The sequence below is a fragment of the Hyperolius riggenbachi genome, chromosome 11 (assembly GCF_040937935.1).
Source record: "Hyperolius riggenbachi isolate aHypRig1 chromosome 11, aHypRig1.pri, whole genome shotgun sequence".
Lineage (NCBI taxonomy): Eukaryota > Metazoa > Chordata > Amphibia > Anura > Hyperoliidae > Hyperolius > Hyperolius riggenbachi.
This window is the reverse complement of record NC_090656.1, coordinates 223,979,604-223,997,787: the sequence shown is the minus strand read 5'-3', so window position 1 is coordinate 223,997,787 and position 18,184 is coordinate 223,979,604. Positions and strand designations below refer to the sequence as shown.

General features: G+C 48.4%; 1 protein-coding gene across 1 annotated transcript in view; it reads right to left on the bottom strand.

Moving 5' to 3' along the window:
- The window catches only part of API5 (apoptosis inhibitor 5), a 45,054-nt gene extending 27,816 nt beyond the window's left edge, over positions 1–17,238 (bottom strand). Inside the window, exons 1-3 of the mRNA XM_068261028.1 lie at positions 17,075–17,238; positions 13,667–13,828; positions 7,356–7,449 (exon numbers count right to left, since the gene is read on the bottom strand). Coding sequence (XP_068117129.1) covers positions 7,356–7,449; positions 13,667–13,828; positions 17,075–17,143 — 325 coding nt within the window. The 5' untranslated portion in view covers positions 17,144–17,238. The remainder of the gene's footprint in view (positions 1–7,355; positions 7,450–13,666; positions 13,829–17,074) is intronic.
- Positions 17,239–18,184: the final 946 nt, after the last annotated feature.

Sequence of the window (18,184 nt, the reverse complement as noted above, 5' to 3'; positions counted from 1 at the left end):
CTGGAGGCAGGGCTGCAGCCGTTAGCCCTGCCTCCAGGAAGCAATAAATCTGCGACCTTTCTACGACACTCTTTTGCGGGGGGTGGGTTGGGGGTGAAGGGACCCCCGTTTAGCCGCGGGATAGCGGCGTTTTAGCAGGGGCACACGTGCCCCTGCTATTTATGAGCTCTGAAGCGAGATTTATTCTCGCTTCAGAGTCTCTTTAATCTTTTTAACCTCTTGATTACCAGCTAACGCCGATTGGCGTAAACTGGTCGTCTGCAGGTTTCCATGGAAACCTTTCCATGTCCGTTCACGGAGGGTGTCTCCGTGAACAGCCGGAGAGCCACCGATTGCGGCTCGCCGGCAAAATGTAAACACGCGGGGAAGAAATCCCTGCTGTTTACATCATACGACGCTGCTGCGCAGCCTATCCTTCAATGCGCAGGCCGGAAGTCTGATCGCCCTGGCATAATACTGATCTGTGCTGCGGGCTGGAGAGCCCACGCAGCACAGATCAGGCAAATCACCCCTGGTCGGCAAGTGGTTAATGCCTGAATTAAAAAAAAAAAAAAAGCGAAATATTCTTGTACCAATTTTCTTTGCAAAAAGACTCTTAAAGCTGAAGTTTGTACCTTGAGTGTACTGACACTAAGACCTTTCTGGAATTCGCATTGAAGGAACTCCAGAACTGATGCGGACGAATGAACGTCAGCCAAATTCCTAGAACACCAGCCATAAATTCTCCACTCTTTCTGATATATTAATCTCATAACTTTCTTCCTGCTCTGGATCAAAAGGTCCCATTCAGGTTCCAGGCAGAAAGGTGAAGCATGGTGAGATTTGGGTGAAAGGCTGGACCCTGAAGTAGAAGGTCCGGACGGTTCGGCAATATGATCGGATCGGTAATGTTCACAGAGGTGCCAAGCGTATTTTGGACTCCGTGCTGTGCATCACTCCAGTTGTTTATTGCCCGAGGAAGCGGGATTTTGCCCATGAAACGCGCTGCAACTCGTCTTTGGAGTATATAAATAAATTATTTATTACTTGAATCGACAGTACCTGTGTCTGTTTTGGGTTGGCTAGTCCACCACCGCAACCCGGACGTTTTAAACGTTTTAGTGACTTTTATCCTACTGGCGCCTCTGTACAGCTCTACACTATACAGGAAGTGGTCTCCGTTTACTTCCTGTCAGCGCTGTTACCGGATACATTCCTGTAGCTGCTTTCACTGCGAGTCACCGCTAATCTGCGGTGTGAATAATGACAGGAATAGGCAGAGGCTTCCCGGACTTTAACGAGGGGGACAGCAGCAAGAGCAGAGGAGGTAAAGGGAGCGGGCGGGCAGGTGGTGTGCATAATGACAGGCATAAGGAGAGGCTTCCGGATTTTAACAGGGGGACAGCCGCAGGAGTAGGGGAGGTAAAGGTAGCGGGCGGGGGGGGGGGGGGGGGGGGGAATCTGGCTACCACCATAGAATTTAAGGCCTCCCCAAAAATAAGACCTAGCACAAATTTTGAAAGAAATTAATATAAGACAGTGTCTTATTTCGGGGAAACATGGTAGGAGCGATTAATATTACTCTCGCGAAATCTTGTTCAATACCTGTGGCAGAAGTGACAGTGGAGGAAAACAAAACATTAAATTCTTGCCCCAAGGAATCAAGAAAGCATCTATTTTCCATGGGCTGTCCTGTGGACACAGAACAGAACTTCTGGCACTTTGCATTGTCCTTCCTGGCAAAGAGGTCTACATCTGGAAGACCCCCAAGATCTGTTATCTGGTTGTACACTTCTAGATTCAAAGACCATTCGTCTTGATGCAGAACTTTTCTGTTTAGATAGTCAGCAAGATTGTTCAGAGTTCCTTTCAAATGGACAGCGCTCAGTCGTAGTATGCAGGGCTGTGGAGTCGGTCCAAAAATCCACCAACTCCGACTCCGACTCCTCAGTTTAGGATTCCACCGACTCCGACTCCTCGACTCCGACTCCTCGACTCCTCGACTCCGACTCCTCTAATTTGCATATTACAATTTTGTTGATTAAAAGTATGTAACATGAAATTCGTCTCTTAACTGCCAACGCTTAGGAATTTTACAAGACAACTGAAGTGAGAAGGATATGTAGACTATATTTATTCCCTTTAGACTAAAACTAGTCCTTGGTAAGAGTACTTGTAAAAGGTACAAACCAGAACAAAGAACATCTATCAGGCCCTAGGCAATGTAAGTGTGGGTACATGTAAGAATGATGTGCAGGTACTCTGCAGGGGAATGAGGAGATTGTAAACAGACAACGCCTCTGTGTTCAATGTGCACAGCATTCTCAGTGGATTCCCTGCAGCTCTGTGGGGAGTGCATATGTAGAGTATAGTACTACTGTGTAACAAAGTAAACCTGAGACAGATGAAATTAAAGTTTTATACATACCTGGGGCTTCCTCCAGCCGCCTTCAGGATAATCAGTCCCTCGTTATCCTCCTCCGCCACCTGGATCTTCTGCTATGAGTCCTGGTACTTGAGCCAGTCGGGCGTAGCGCGTATGCACACACTCCGCCACCAGGAGCATACTACACCTGTGCAGCACTATTGCGCAGGTGCAGAATGTTCCTGGCTGTGGGAGCGGCATGCGGCCGGACAGCGCTGACTGGCTGAAGTACCAGGACTCATAGCAGAAGATCCGGGTGGTGGAGGACAGCGAGGGACTGATTAGCCTGAAGGGGGCTGGAGGAAGCCCCAGGTATGTATAAAACTTTACTTTTCATCCGTCTCAGTTACCCTTTAATTTGTAGTCACCAAACCAAATTTTAACATATCAAATTATTTGATTTCATGAGCAAAGAGAGTGCATACATTTGCATAAATCAGCATCAATGCAGAATTATTTTCATCTCGTTGACCATCTCTATTAGTGACACGGCTACACATCAGGCTTTATTCTTACAGCATAGATGTTATTTAGTATATATGAGATTCCTGTGTACACATCATATATACAGTCACAATCAGATATGTATATCTGACCTTAAAAATACGGGGACTGCTTTATTGAAGCAGCACAAGTAACTAATTTTGATTGGTTTATTTCATTTTTGTGGACTAAGCACAGCTATTACTGTATATATACATTATTTTTAATGACTATTATCTGAGAAATAGAACATTTTATCATATTTTCTATTTTAATTACAGTTACAAATTCATTAGGAGTTGGAGTCGGTGCATTTTTTCCCGACTCCGACTCCAGGCACCCAAAATTGCCCGACTCCACGACTCCGACTCCACAGCCCTGGTAGTATGTGTAGATGGCGTAGCTGAAGAATTTCCTTTCTGGGATTTATAGGGGGCCCATCTTTTCTTATTGGGATTTCTATTGTCTGCCTCAGTCTTATTTTGGGCTCGAAATGAACGTTTAAATTGAAAAGACCTTTTCTTAATTGGGAAATTCTTTGTCGCGTCAGCTGTTCTGTCTAAAGCATACATGTCAAACTCCGGCCCGCGGGCCATGTCTGGCCCTCAGTGCCATCGATCAAGTGGGGGGGTGCACACCAAAAAACGCTAGCAGATCCGCAAAATGCTAGCAGATTTTGAAACTTTTTCTTATTTTTCTGTAGCGTTTCAGCTAGCATTTTGCGGTTTTGTGAATCGTTTTTGGTGTAGTAGATTTCAGATATTGTTACAGTAAAGCTGTTACTGAACAGCTTCTGTAACAAAACCGCCGGCAAAACCGCTCTGAACAGGAGTTTTTCAGAGCGGTTTGCGGTTTTCCTATACTTAACATTGAGGCAGAAACGCATTTGCAATCCAAAAAACGCCTCACCCCGGGAGTATGCGTTTCTGCAAAACGCCTCCCGCTCTGGTGTGAACCACCCCATTGAGATACATTGACCAAGCGGATCCGCAGCCGCAAGCGGCTGCAGAAACGCTGAAAGAGCCGCTCGGTGTGCACCAGCCCTGAAATACCTTTGTAATCCACCTCAGCTGTTCCCCCTTCGAAGTTTCCCCGGCCCCTGCCGCCGACTTCCGGCCAGAAGTCCAATGCGTGCATAAAGCCTGCCTCAGTCTAGGAGAAGCCTAGAATGTGCTGGGCAAAAGAACCGCCGGCCGCCTGACCGACTCTGACTCGTCCCCTGCCACAGCGCTGCTTCTGCCGCCCGGCATGGTTGGCAATAAGGCCCTCCTGAAGCGTCCCGTCTGGGACAGGAAAAAAAAATAAATAAAAAAAATTGAAATACTGGAGATGCAGGTACCAGAACCTCCTTATATAGTGCCTGTCTAATAAATTATGCAGATTTTGTTTAATCATTAGCTTCCTGTCCACAGTTGAGGGAAGGGAGACAAGTCTCACCAGGGGTGCTGTCCTGAATGACGTCCTGGGAAAGGAGAATCCACCATTATCACTAGCACAGGAGCAGGAAAGGAGAATCCCCATTATCACTAGCACAGGAGCAGGAAAGGAGAATATCCATTATCACTAGCACAGGAGCAGGAAAGGAGAATATCCATTATCACTAGCACAGGAGCAGGAAAGGAGAATATCCATTATCACTAGCACAGGAGCAGGAAAGGAGAATCCCCATTATCACTAGCACAGGAGCAGGAAAGGAGAATCCCCATTATCACTAGCACAGGAGCAGGAAAGGAGAATCCCCATTATCACTAGCACAGGAGCAGGAAAGGAGAATCCCCATTATCACTAGCACAGGAGCAGGAAAGGAGAATTCCCATTATCACTAGCACAGGAGCAGGAAAGGAGAATCCCCATCATCACTAGCACAGGAGCAGGAAAGGAGAATCCACCATTATCACTAGCACAGGAGCAGGAAAGGAGAATCCCCATTATCACTAGCACAGGAGCAGGAAAGGAGAATCCCCATTATCACTAGCACAGGAGCAGGAAAGGAGAATCCCCATTATCACTAGCACAGGAGCAGGAAAGGAGAATACCCATTATCACTAGCACAGGAGCAGGAAAGGAGAATCCCCATTATCACTAGCACAGGAGCAGGAAAGGAGAATCCCCATTATCACTAGCACAGGAGCAGGAAAGGAGAATCCCCATTATCACTAGCACAGGAGCAGGAAAGGAGAATCCCCATTATCACTAGCACAGGAGCAGGAAAGGAGAATCCCCATTATCACTAGCACAGGAGCAGGAAAGGAGAATCCCCATTATCACTAGCACAGGAGCAGGAAAGGAGAATCCCCATTATCACTAGCACAGGAGCAGGAAAGGAGAATCCCCATTATCACTAGCACAGGAGCAGGAAAGGAGAATACCTATTATCACTAGCACAGGAGCAGGAAAGGAGAATCCCCATTATCACTAGCACAGGAGCAGGAAAGGAGAATCCCCATTTACACTAGCACAGGAGCAGGAAAGGAGAATCCCCATCATCACTAGCACAGGAGCAGGAAAGGAGAATCCCCATTATCACTAGCACAGGAGCAGGAAAGGAGAATCCCCATTATCACTAGCACAGGAGCAGGAAAGGAGAATTCCCATTATCACTAGCACAGGAGCAGGAAAGGAGAATCCCCATTATCACTAGCACAGGAGCAGGAAAGGAGAATCCCCATTATCACTAGCACAGGAGCAGGAAAGGAGAATCCCCATTATCACTAGCACAGGAGCAGGAAAGGAGAATCCCCATTATCACTAGCACAGGAGCAGGAAAGGAGAATCCCCATTATCACTAGCACAGGAGCAGGAAAGGAGAATACCTATTATCACTAGCACAGGAGCAGGAAAGGAGAATCCCCATCATCACTAGCACAGGAGCAGGAAAGGAGAATCCACCATTATCACTAGCACAGGAGCAGGAAAGGAGAATACCTATTATCACTAGCACAGGAGCAGGAAAGGAGAATCCCCATCATCACTAGCACAGGAGCAGGAAAGGAGAATACCTATTATCACTAGCACAGGAGCAGGAAAGGAGAATCCCCATCATCACTAGCACAGGAGCAGGAAAGGAGAATCCACCATTATCACTAGCACAGGAGCAGGAAAGGAGAATACCTATTATCACTAGCACAGGAGCAGGAAAGGAGAATACCTATTATCACTAGCACAGGAGCAGGAAAGGAGAATACCCATTATCACTAGCACAGGAGCAGGAAAGGAGAATCCACCATTATCACTAGCACAGGAGCAGGAAAGGAGAATACCTATTATCACTAGCACAGGAGCAGGAAAGGAGAATACCTATTATCACTAGCACAGGAGCAGGAAAGGAGAATACCTATTATCACTAGCACAGGAGCAGGAAAGGAGAATTCCCATTATCACTAGCACAGGAGCAGGAAAGGAGAATCCCCATTATCACTAGCACAGGAGCAGGAAAGGAGAATCCCCATTATCACTAGCACAGGAGCAGGAAAGGAGAATTCCCATTATCACTAGCACAGGAGCAGGAAAGGAGAATCCCCATCATCACTAGCACAGGAGCAGGAAAGGAGAATCCACCATTATCACTAGCACAGGAGCAGGAAAGGAGAATCCCCATTATCACTAGCACAGGAGCAGGAAAGGAGAATCCCCATTATCACTAGCACAGGAGCAGGAAAGGAGAATCCCCATTATCACTAGCACAGGAGCAGGAAAGGAGAATACCTATTATCACTAGCACAGGAGCAGGAAAGGAGAATCCCCATTATCACTAGCACAGGAGCAGGAAAGGAGAATCCACCATTATCACTAGCACAGGAGCAGGAAAGGAGAATTCCCATTATCACTAGCACAGGAGCAGGAAAGGAGAATCCCCATCATCACTAGCACAGGAGCAGGAAAGGAGAATCCACCATTATCACTAGCACAGGAGCAGGAAAGGAGAATCCACCATTATCACTAGCACAGGAGCAGGAAAGGAGAATCCCCATTATCACTAGCACAGGAGCAGGAAAGGAGAATCCCCATTATCACTAGCACAGGAGCAGGAAAGGAGAATCCCCATTATCACTAGCACAGGAGCAGGAAAGGAGAATCCCCATTATCACTAGCACAGGAGCAGGAAAGGAGAATCCACCATTATCACTAGCACAGGAGCAGGAAAGGAGAATTCCCATTATCACTAGCACAGGAGCAGGAAAGGAGAATCCCCATCATCACTAGCACAGGAGCAGGAAAGGAGAATCCCCATTATCACTAGCACAGGAGCAGGAAAGGAGAATCCACCATTATCACTAGCACAGGAGCAAGAAAGAATTCCCATTATCACTAGCACAGGAGCAGGAAAGGAGAATTCCCATTATCACTAGCACAGGAGCAGGAAAGGAGAATCCACCATTATCACTAGCACAGGAGCAGGAAAGGAGAATCCCCATTATCACTAGCACAGGAGCAGGAAAGAGACTCTGAGAAGTCAGTCATACCATACCTGATTGCAGTAGCTGAGCCAGAATATCTGCCACCCGTGGAAGGTTCTCTCCTGTGGCAAACTGTGATAGCTCTTTAATGGCCTGTCGCCGAATCTAAAGAGAGAAATTCAGCACAGGATAATTAACTGCTTAAGATAGCTGGAGAAAGTTTAGACTTTTTATATGGAGATCCAGCAAAACTAACACTGCAATATAAAGTTCCTATTGCAAACTACTAAACCTAAATTGTGGGGCAGCCCTGCCTAGTATTTCCCCCCACTATTTCCTGTATGTAGTGGGGTCCTAGCTTCCAACATTAGGCACGGGAAGGCAGCAACAGTTAGTGGGTGGGGAGAAAGAGGATGCCCAATACACTGGCCAATAGGGATGATCGATGAGATGCCAATCCTGATCCTCTGCCTTTAATACTATTACCCGTAGACCCTGAACAAGCATGCAGCAGATCAGGTGTTTGATACTATTTTCACATCTGACAAGATTAGCTACATGCTGGTTTCTGGTGTTATTCAGACACTACTGCAGCCACATAGATCAGCAGGGCTACCGGGCAACTGGTAATGTTTAGTACAACCGTCGGGCATAAAAAAAAAAAAAAAAAAAAAAACACAAGGTTTTATTTTTTTCTGGTAAGCAAGTAATACGGTAAGGATGCTAACTAGGCAATCCAAAAGTTAGTCACTATTTATTTTCTTGTTTATAAGAAGTTTACCTGACTTTAGTACACAAAAAGGAAGTTGCAGGGCATGCTGGGTTGTCCTTTTTTGCCTCTCTACTTCCCTTTAGGTTAACTAATGCAGCCTGATTGGCGGAAGCCTCTTTCCCTCCTGTTCTCCCCCCCACCCCCTCCCCACACCTCTGTTGCTCTCTGATTGGCCAACATTTCTCATGCTGACAATGCATTTTCTATAGTGGAGGGCAAGCAATGCATACACAATCAAGTAGAGGAGAGGGGGGGGGGGGGGGGGGGGGAAATTACATCAGGATTGGCTTCAAAATAGCCACACTTAAAATGTGAAATGCTAAGAAAGATTTCCTCTTTTTTTTAAAAAAAACGTGGACAGTGCAATACATATGTTATGTTAGAGCAAGTACCGTATTTTTCGGACTAGAAGACGCACTTTTTCTCCCCAAAATTTGGGGGTGAAAAGTGAGCGCGCCTTATAGTATAAATGCTACATATTTTGCCTAGCGCTGCTGTCTCTCCCACCCTCCCCCAGTAATCCTGACGGTAATTTAGAGCCTGTGGATAGCGGAGAGGCTGAGTAATGTAACAAGATTGAATTGCGTGCCTGCTGCTATAATGCCAGTTGGAGAGAGACAGGAAGCTGGGCAGCTCATGTAAAAGCATAACGCAGAGGCTGTTAGCAAGATCGGTATCCAGCTTACCACATTTGCCTTCCAGCTGCTGATATGCCAGGTGAATGGGCGAGAGGGAGCTGAATGGCGATCGTGCCTGCAGACGAGCATAGAGGAGTGGCTGAGAGCTCCGTCTGCAGCAGAATGAGTAGCAAGTTATCATAGCCTGCCCATCTGCTGATAATATGTGGGGGGGGGGGAGGTGAGAGAGGAAGCTGGGCGGCTTTTAACAGTGTATGAGCAGCGGATTGCTCGGCTCACACACTGTTAACAGCCTCTCCACTATCCACAGGCTCCTGTGTGTGACCGGACCTACCAGGAAGTGGAGGGCGGAGCTGCATGGCGGAGGTGAACAGCGGCGCCACAGTTGAAAACCTCTTTCGTGGCTGCCGCTAACGGCTCTCCATATGTGAACTGAAGGGCTTGTTATTCGGTCCACTGCTGCTGTTGCCAAACTGACCTTCCTGCTGGATAAAAACGTTACACACAAGCTGGGGTGCCCACCTCTTCATAACCCTGCCTGGTGGCTGCAGTTGAATGGCCACGACTTATAATTACTACAGGGACTGCGATGGCATGACACAAAATTGGTGTGAGTACTGTCAAGAATGCTGATTGTGCTAGCTGTGCACTGGCTGTTTTGGTGGGCTGTCCTTGCCAGCTTTTTGGTCTTGCGATGGATTTCTATAGGTTGTAGTCCTAGGTGCAGGCCATTGGAGTGTTGCACTCCAATGGGGGACTCCTATGCTGCAGTTATATTTCAAACACAAACCTCCTGTTTTTGCTTCAATTAGGGCATAACTAACTGGGAGAAGGGAATTGCTGAAGGGGGGGGGGGGGGGGGGGGTTAATAACAGAATTACTAAGACTGCTAGAGGGGAGAGCTCTACAAGATTCCTCTGCACCATAGTTGCAACAAGTTTTATATTTTTCCCCTGATTTTTGTGTTCAAATCTAGGTGTGTCTTATGGTCCGGAGTGTCTTATACTCCGAAAAATACGGTATTTATCTACTCATATGTGGAGTTTTCTGAGATAGTATATCTGACAGCTCCTCTTTAAGGCCTCTTTCACAGTGGGATGGTGCGTTTGATGCGACGTTAAGGTCGCATAACGTACCCCTAATGCAAAGCATTGAAAGACTAACTTGGACGTTATAGTACTGTGTTTGGTGCATAGTTTTCGTCGCACAGTGATGGAACTAAACCAGTGCATGCGTTCCATAAAAAAAAATAAATAAATAAAAAATACATTACTGAGCACGTGCAACACACACAATGCAGCAGATTTATTGCTGAACGCACTGCATGCAGCACTCTCTAAATATTGCTACACGTTACACACAACGCAAGGTGTGCACTGTGAGTGTCGCACAGACTTTGTATTGCTGTGCGTTAGTCCACGTTACAACATTTTCTAACGTGCGACTTTAACGTCGCACTGTGAAATATGGCAGCCTTCATATACCTCACTTCAGTTGTCCTTTAAAAAGACAACTCCGTGAGTGGTGACTGAATTTGGCACTGTGTAAGAATATCATTTGTGATAAATGCCTTGATTAAACATTGCATATACAACAAGCGGGATATCTACCTAAATTAAACGCAGAGTCTCACCTATATATTATAGGAACAGTAGTGACGTAGGGAGCCTCTAGCATCATGAAAAAAGCTTTATTAATTACATGCGGATAACCCCAAACCCTCCCTTTAAAACCACCTTAAAAAGGCTGTAAACATTGAGGCATAGGGCCTAGTCTAAAGGAGTGCACTCCTAATATTAATCATATATTGATTGAATTTATCTTCAGGGCCCCCTTGATAAAAGGGTCTTAGCTGTGCTGGAGGATGTGCAGGTAGAGGAGGGCTGGATACTAGTCAGCCTAGATGTGGAATCACTTTTCACATCTATACCAAATAAAAAAGGTTTAGAGGCCTTATGCTTCTTCCTAGAAAGAAAATTTGGAAAGTATAGTGATCAATGTGAATATGTAGTGGATCTCATGAAACTGATCCTGGATAGCAATTTTTTGAATTTAAAGGAGAATTGTATCGACAGAAGAGGGGCGTGACCATGGGTGCAGCATGCTCCCCAGCATACACCTGCCTCCATCTTGGATTTTGGGAGGAGAGGACTGTTAAGCAGTTGAGGGCCTATCGGGAGCATGTCGCACTCTGGCTACGATTTGTGGATGATATACTGGTCCTATGGCGGGGATCTGAATCTGAACTACATTGCTTTATTGATGAGTTAATTAGAAATGACAGCAATATTTTCCTAACTTACACATATGCTAAAAGGGAAATCTCATTCCTAGATTTAAAGATATACAAAGAGGGCAGCAATCTCTATACAAGAACATATCGAAAGGAAACCGCAGGCAACACCCTGCTCTCAGCCACTAGCTTTCATCTGCCATCACAAAAGTGGGCAGTTCCCAGAGGTCAATTCATGCGTATTCGCAGAAACTGTACAAAACAGGGCGATTTTGAAAAAGAGGCGGAGGAGCTAAAGGTTAGGCTGGGAGCACGAGGTTATCCTGAAAATAAAATTAAAGAGGCTTATGAAAAAGCATCAGGAAAGATTAGTATTAAACAATACCCTTCTGGTTGCACACATATAGTCACTACCTATGGATCTCATTATTATGATCTAAAGAATATCCTTGAAAGGCACTGGCATTTGCTATGTAGAGATCAGCTCCTAAAAAGTATAGTGGGTGAATATCCACATATGGCAGCAAAACGTTGCAGGAACTTAAATGACCTCCTGGTGACAAGTGACTTGGGTTATAAATGCAGGAATAGGGGTAAACGGAAATGGAAAAAAGGAATGAATAGATGTGGAAACTGTGACATCTGCCCCTATGTACAAAAAGGTGACACTTTTTACAACCAGGATAAAACGGAATGTTTCCATATAAATGATTATATATCGTGCTCAACTGAAAGAGTCATTTATCAGCTACGTTGTAGATGCAAAAAAATCTACATTGGAAAAACCCACAGATTATTAAGAAAAAGGATACAAGAACATAATAATATCCTAAATAAGGAAGAAAAAAGTCCAGCAGCAATGCACTTTCAAATGGAACATAATTCAGATCCCAGCCATTTAAAAGTTATGGGCATTTACAAACTTAATATAAGCCCATGGAGAGAGGTGATTAACTACTAAAAAAGGAATCCTATTGGATATACAAATGTAATGCTCTGCAGCCAACTGGACTAAATAGTGACATGAACCTAAAAGTATTCTATGATTCGCCACTGGAGGGAGTAAGGATACTCTAACTTTAACCCTGCTTGTTTTTAATTACTTTTACTACGTCTACAGGCCTCCGCTCATGCGCATAAAAAGAGAGAGCTGGCCTGTGACGTCACGTCTGATGAAACCCGGAAGCGGGTGAAACGAGTCACGTGGGCTGTTGTCACGCGACTAGGCGAACTCCAAAGCCTCCGCTCACTCCCCGACTGTGAACACCGCTAAACCGCGCGGCACTTGGAGACGCTGCACAAGAGGGCACGCAGGGAACCCGGCTAGCAAACTGAATAGTGCCGGTAGTACCCGCCCCAACAGGAATGCGCAACTACTCCCTTAGGCCCCGTTCACACTTGCGTTTTTTTAAAAACCGGAACGGATGTCCGGACCGCACCGGATCTGGACCGGACCTGATCCGTACGGTTCCTATCCGGATCCGTTCCGTTTGCATCCGTTTTCCGTGCGGTATGAACACGGTTGCGGTCCGGATCCGTTTGAGATAACAAGCTGATAATACTTGGGGTCTGGGAGGTCGGCAGAAGCTCTGGGGTCGTTGTAAGGCCTCACCTCCTCGTTATCAGACGTATCGGACATGTTGCTGCTGGGGAGCTCCAGCGTGAGGTCGCTGCTGCTCCACTCTGTGGGCGCTGGGCCCATGTGTCCCCGTCCAGGATGGCCGCTGTAGCATGGAGGAAGCATGGGAGGTGGGGTGGAGTGTCCGTTTTTCACGGCCAGTGTGTTGTGCGCTTTCCGGTTCTCATTTCTTTGTATTGGCCGGATGCAACAGTCCGGCTCCGCTCCAGATACGTCTGCCGGAGGAGCCGGACCAAAAAATAGCGCATGTTGGATCTTACGCCGGAGTCCGGATCCGGTCCGGACGCATAGACTTTCATTGCTGTGCCGTGCGTCCGTTCCGCATGCGGTCCGGCTCGGCGATTCCGGACGGCGACCGCCAATGTGAACCGGGCCTTATGGACACGTGAGTCTGGATGAACGCCGACCCTGTGTTGATGCAGTCGGGCGTGCAATAGGAAAAAAAGGCAGCGCATGAAATGAGGGGTGTACTAGAGGCATAGCTGACGTACTAACAACATCACCAGCTACTAGAAGCCGAGCTATTGCAACTACCACTACTGCTTGCTTCACTATATATACTAACTGGCTGCCTGGAAGATTAGCTATTCTCGCTTGACATTAACATTTGGAGGCAAGACTTGCTGCACCTGTCACTTTATCAAGGGGGCCCTGAAGATAAATTCAATCAATATATGATTAATATTAGGAGTGCACTCCTTTAGACTAGGCCCTATGCCTCAATGTTTACAGCCTTTTTAAGGTGGTTTTAAAGGGAGGGTTTGGGGTTATCCGCATGTAGTTAATAAAGCTTTTTTTCATGATAATAGAGGCTCCCTACGTCACTACTGTTGTGCCTTAATTAAACATGCTTGTCCTTTGAGCTTATGTGGACTAGAAGAGTACTGAACCATGACTCATTCTCAAGAAAGCTAGCAATCTGATGGCCATTCTTCTGATTCTTGCTCTCCACACTATATCTTCTCTCATCTGGAGCTACTGACCTTGCCATTTGTTGGTGTTTTCTTTCAGCCACACAGATTTACAGCCCTAAATTACATATCCGTGACTCTATAGTCCATACACAAATAATCAGCCAATATATGCAATGTTAATCGTACCGAAACATCCTCGTCTTCACACAAATCTAGCTGTGCGTTTATGGCGGCATCAGACAGCTCTGGAAAATGCTTGAAGAATTTGGGAATAAACTGTGCTGCCAATCGTTTCTCTTTGGCTCCTCCCTTAACTCCATCCAGGATGACCTGATAAGCGGCTTTGTGCTGCAAAGACAAACATGAGAATGCTCAGATCACAGAATTTGATAGGAATACACTTCTCAGTCAGCCGAATCTGAAGAGGTGAAAAGGGGCGGAGTAACGCTGCCTATCTGTTCAATGCCGTCCAGATTGCACTGCCGCAGCACACATCCTAATCACTATAGCTGTGCATGGCTTAGTGATCCAGGCTGCATCTGCGCAGTACAGCGGTAGCGGAATTAGAAACGGCCCCTAGTGGAAATTGGCCCTTACACAGAGGGAATCACTGAGTGACAGGCTGAGAGAGCTCCCTGGCTAACATGACCCGGCCACAGCCCTTGCTATTAAGGCCAGTTTCCATTAGGCACTTGCAGTGATTTGAGTACATAACCTGATCCCTGACACCATGCCACAGGATTTTGGAAAAATAAATAAAAGCTTTACTTACCTGGGGCTTCTTCCATCCCCTAGAAGTCATTTGCATCACTCACTGCAACTTTGGTCTACTCCTGGGTCCAGCTTGCAGCCCCTAAATCAGTGATGGCTTACCTTGGCACTCCAGCTGTGGTAGAACTACAAGTCCCATGAGGCATTGCAATACTCTGACAACTCTAAGAATCACTCATGGAGGCAGAGGCATGGTGGGATTTATAGTTTTGTCACAGCTGGAGTGCCAAGGTAAGCCATCACTGCTCTAAAGGATCGTTGATCCCGATGGCCTTTTGCGCATGTGCAAGCAAGCACGTGTTCGCGACCCTTCAGAGGCTGCCAGCGGGACCACCCAGGGTATGGGGGGTAAGATAAGGGCACAGGGGCATCAGGTTGAGGGTATAGGGGGGTGGGGTAAGATTAGGGCACAGGGGCAGATCAGGCTGAGGTTGGGAGGGGGTGGGTACTTATCCGTTAGCCGGGCGCATCCGGCAGGTGGCGACAAAACTCCATCAGAGTTACATCTTTCCCTACTATCCATGGAGGCCTGGAGGGGGAAATAGTAATTAGCGCCACCTGCCAGATACGCCCAACTAACGGATAAGTACCGGGGGGGTTATAGGATGAGGGCACAGGGGCAGATATCAGGCTGAGGTTGGGAGGGGGTGATAGGATGAGGGTACAGGGGCAGATAGGCTGAAGGTATGGGGGGTAAGATGAGGGCACAGGGGCAGATATCAGGTTGAGGGTATGGGAGGGGGTGATAGGATGAGGGCACAGGGGCAGATCAGGCTGAGGTTGGGAGGGGGTGTAAGATGAGGGCACAGGGGCAGATATCAGGCTGAGGTTGGGAGGGGTGATAGGATGAGGGCACAGGGGCAGATAGGATGAGGGCACAGGGGCAGATCAGGCTGAGGTTGGGAGGGGGGTAAGATGAGGGCACAGGGGCAGATCAGGCTGAGGTTGGGAGGGGGGGTAAGATGAGGGCACAGGGGCAGATCACGCTGAGGGTATGGGAGGGGGGGGGGATAAGATGAGGGCACAGGGGCAGAGCAGGCTGAGGTATGGGAGGGGGTGTAAGATGAGGGCACAGGGGCAGATCACGCTGAGGGTATGGGAGGGGGGGGGATAAGATGAGGGCACAGGGGCAGAGCAGGCTGAGGTATGGGAGGGGGTGTAAGATGAGGGCACAGGGGCAGATCAGGCTGAGAGGGGGTGTAAGATGAGGGCACAGGGGCAGATCAGGCTGAGAGGGGGTGTAAGATGAGGGCACAGGGGCAGATCAGGCTGAGGTTGAGAGGGGGTGTAAGATGAGGGCACAGGGGCAGATCAGGCTGAAGGTATGGGAGGGGGGGGGGGATAAGATGAGGGCACAGGGGCAGATCAGGGTGAGGTTGAGAGGGGGTGTAAGATGAGGGCACAGGGGCAGATCAGGCTGAAGGTATGGGAGGGGGGGGGGGATAAGATGAGGACACAGGGGCAGATCAGGCTGAGGTATGGGAGGAAGTGTAAGATGAGGGCACAGGGGCAGATCAGGCTGAGGTTGAGAGGGGGTGTAAGATGAGGGCACAGGGGCAGATCAGGCTGAGGTTGAGAGGGGGTGTAAGATGAGGGCACAGGGGCAGATCAGGCTGAGGTTGAGAGGGGGTGTAAGATGAGGGCACAGGGGCAGATCAGGCTGAGGGTATGGGAGGGGGGGAGGGGATAAGATGAGGGCACAGGGGCAGATCAGGTTGAGGTATGGGAGGGGGTGTAAGATGAGGGCACAGGGGCAGATCAGGCTGAGGTTGGGAGGGGGTGATAGGATGAGGGCACAGGGGCAGATATCAGGCTGAGGGTATGGTGGGGTAGGATGAGGGCACAGAGGCAGATCAGGCTGAGGGTATGGGGGGGGGGGGTAAGATGAGGGCACAGGGGCAGATCAGGCTGATGTTGGGAGAGGGGGTTGATAGGATCAGAGCACAGGGGCAGATATCAGGCTGGGGGTATGGGGGGGGGGGTAAGATGAGGGCGCAGGGGCAGATCAGGCTGAGGTTGGGAGGCGGTGACAGGATGAGGGCACAGGGGCAGATCAGGCTGAGGTTGGAAGGGGGTGACAGGATGAGGGCGCAGGGGCAGATCAGGCTGAGGTTGGAAGGGGGGGTGACAGGATGAGGGCGCAGGGGCAGATCAGGCTGAGGTTGGAAGGGGGGGTAACAGGATGAGGGCGCAGGGGCAGATCAGGCTGAGGTTGGAAGGGGGGTGACAGGATGAGGGCGCAGGGGCAGATCAGGCTGAGGTTGGAAGGGGGGGTGACAGGATGAGGGCGCAGGGGCAGATCAGGCTGAGGTTGGAAGGGGGTGACAGGATGAGGGCGCAGGGGCAGATCAGGCTGAGGTTGGGAGGGGGTGATAGGATGAGGGCACAGGGGCAGATATCAGGCTGAGGGTATGGTGGGGTAGGATGAGGGCACAGGGGCAGATCAGGCTGAGGGTATGGGGGGGGGGGGGTAAGATGAGGGCACAGGGGCAGATCAGGCTGATGTTGGGAGGGGGGGTTGATAGGATGAGAGCACAGGGGCAGATATCAGGCTGAGGGTATGGGGGGGGGGGGGGGGGTAAGATGAGGGCACAGGGGCAGATATCAGGCTGAAGTTGGAAAAGGGGGGAGAATAGGATGAGGGCACAGGGGCAGGTATCAGGCTGGAGGAGGGTAAGAGGAGGGCACAGGTGCAGATATCAGTCTGAGGGTATGGGAAGGGGTTAATAGGATGAGGGCACAGGGGCAGATATCAGGCTGAGGGCGCCCCCTGTGCACGCGCACAGGCGGTTAACCGAGAGACGTCGCCCTCTCAGCTCTCACCTGGCTTACGTCATCCTTAGCGTCGGCCAGGATGCCATAGTTCCGGTAAAGCTCCTCCACGGTCGGCATTGCTGAAAAATTAGCTGGTGGTACCGCTGCAGCTCCGGCCTGACTAATAATAACACCAACTACCGACAAGACGGCGGGAAAGGGCAGGAGAGCAGAAAGCAGAGCCGCCGCGTCACAGCGACACCTGGCGGCGCCTGCTGCAGCTACACGCTATAGCAGCTGCTCTATGGCTGCATCGCTTCTCCACAGCGACACCTGGCGGCGCCTCGATTCAGCTCAGCAGCGACGTCTAGCGGCAACTGCTGCTGCTGAAAATACAAAGCGAGTGAAGTGATGCATGCACAGTCGGCCCAGGTGTGCCAGGTTTTCCTTTCACCTCACTATTATGTTGTAATTTCATCCACGAATTTCAGTGACCTAATTAAACAATATTTCTAAAGTATAGTCAGTATAGCACATAGGAAGCAGGAACGCAGCGATCAGAGATTGTCAGAGAAACGGATCCTATGCTAAGTATGGGAACTATTTAGGTTTGTACGCTGCAATGCATAGCTCCCAACTGTACTTCTTTTAGAAAGACGGTCCCTTTTTGGGAGCCCTGTCCCTCTGTCCCTCCTTCTTCCTCATTTGTCCCTCTTTCAGGACTGATGTACTGTGTAAATACAGTATATGTATTTTTCTACTGAAAAATGTGTTTTATTGACTCTAACCTTAATCCCCATCCTTTAAATTGATATGTTTATTATTTTAAAATGTTAATATGAAGGAACAAGAAGCAGGATAGAAAGGGCCAGTGTGGTATGAATTATAAAACAACATATTTTTCTTATGAAATGTTTATGGTATGTGTGAGTAGGGGTTGTGCTAGGGGTCCGGCTTAAGTGTCCCTTTCTTATTTCAAAAAGTTGGGAGCTATGGCAATGGACAGTAAACATTGTAATTAACAGTTCCATTCATCTCAATGAGGGACATGAAGTGGATCCCTGGGCTAAAGGGCAAGGGCATATCCCGACAGCCATTCATCTAAACCTGCCATTAGTATCTGGACTGAACCCATAGAGCAGACTCATCAATCAAGTTCAGCTATTGGAGCTAGAAAGC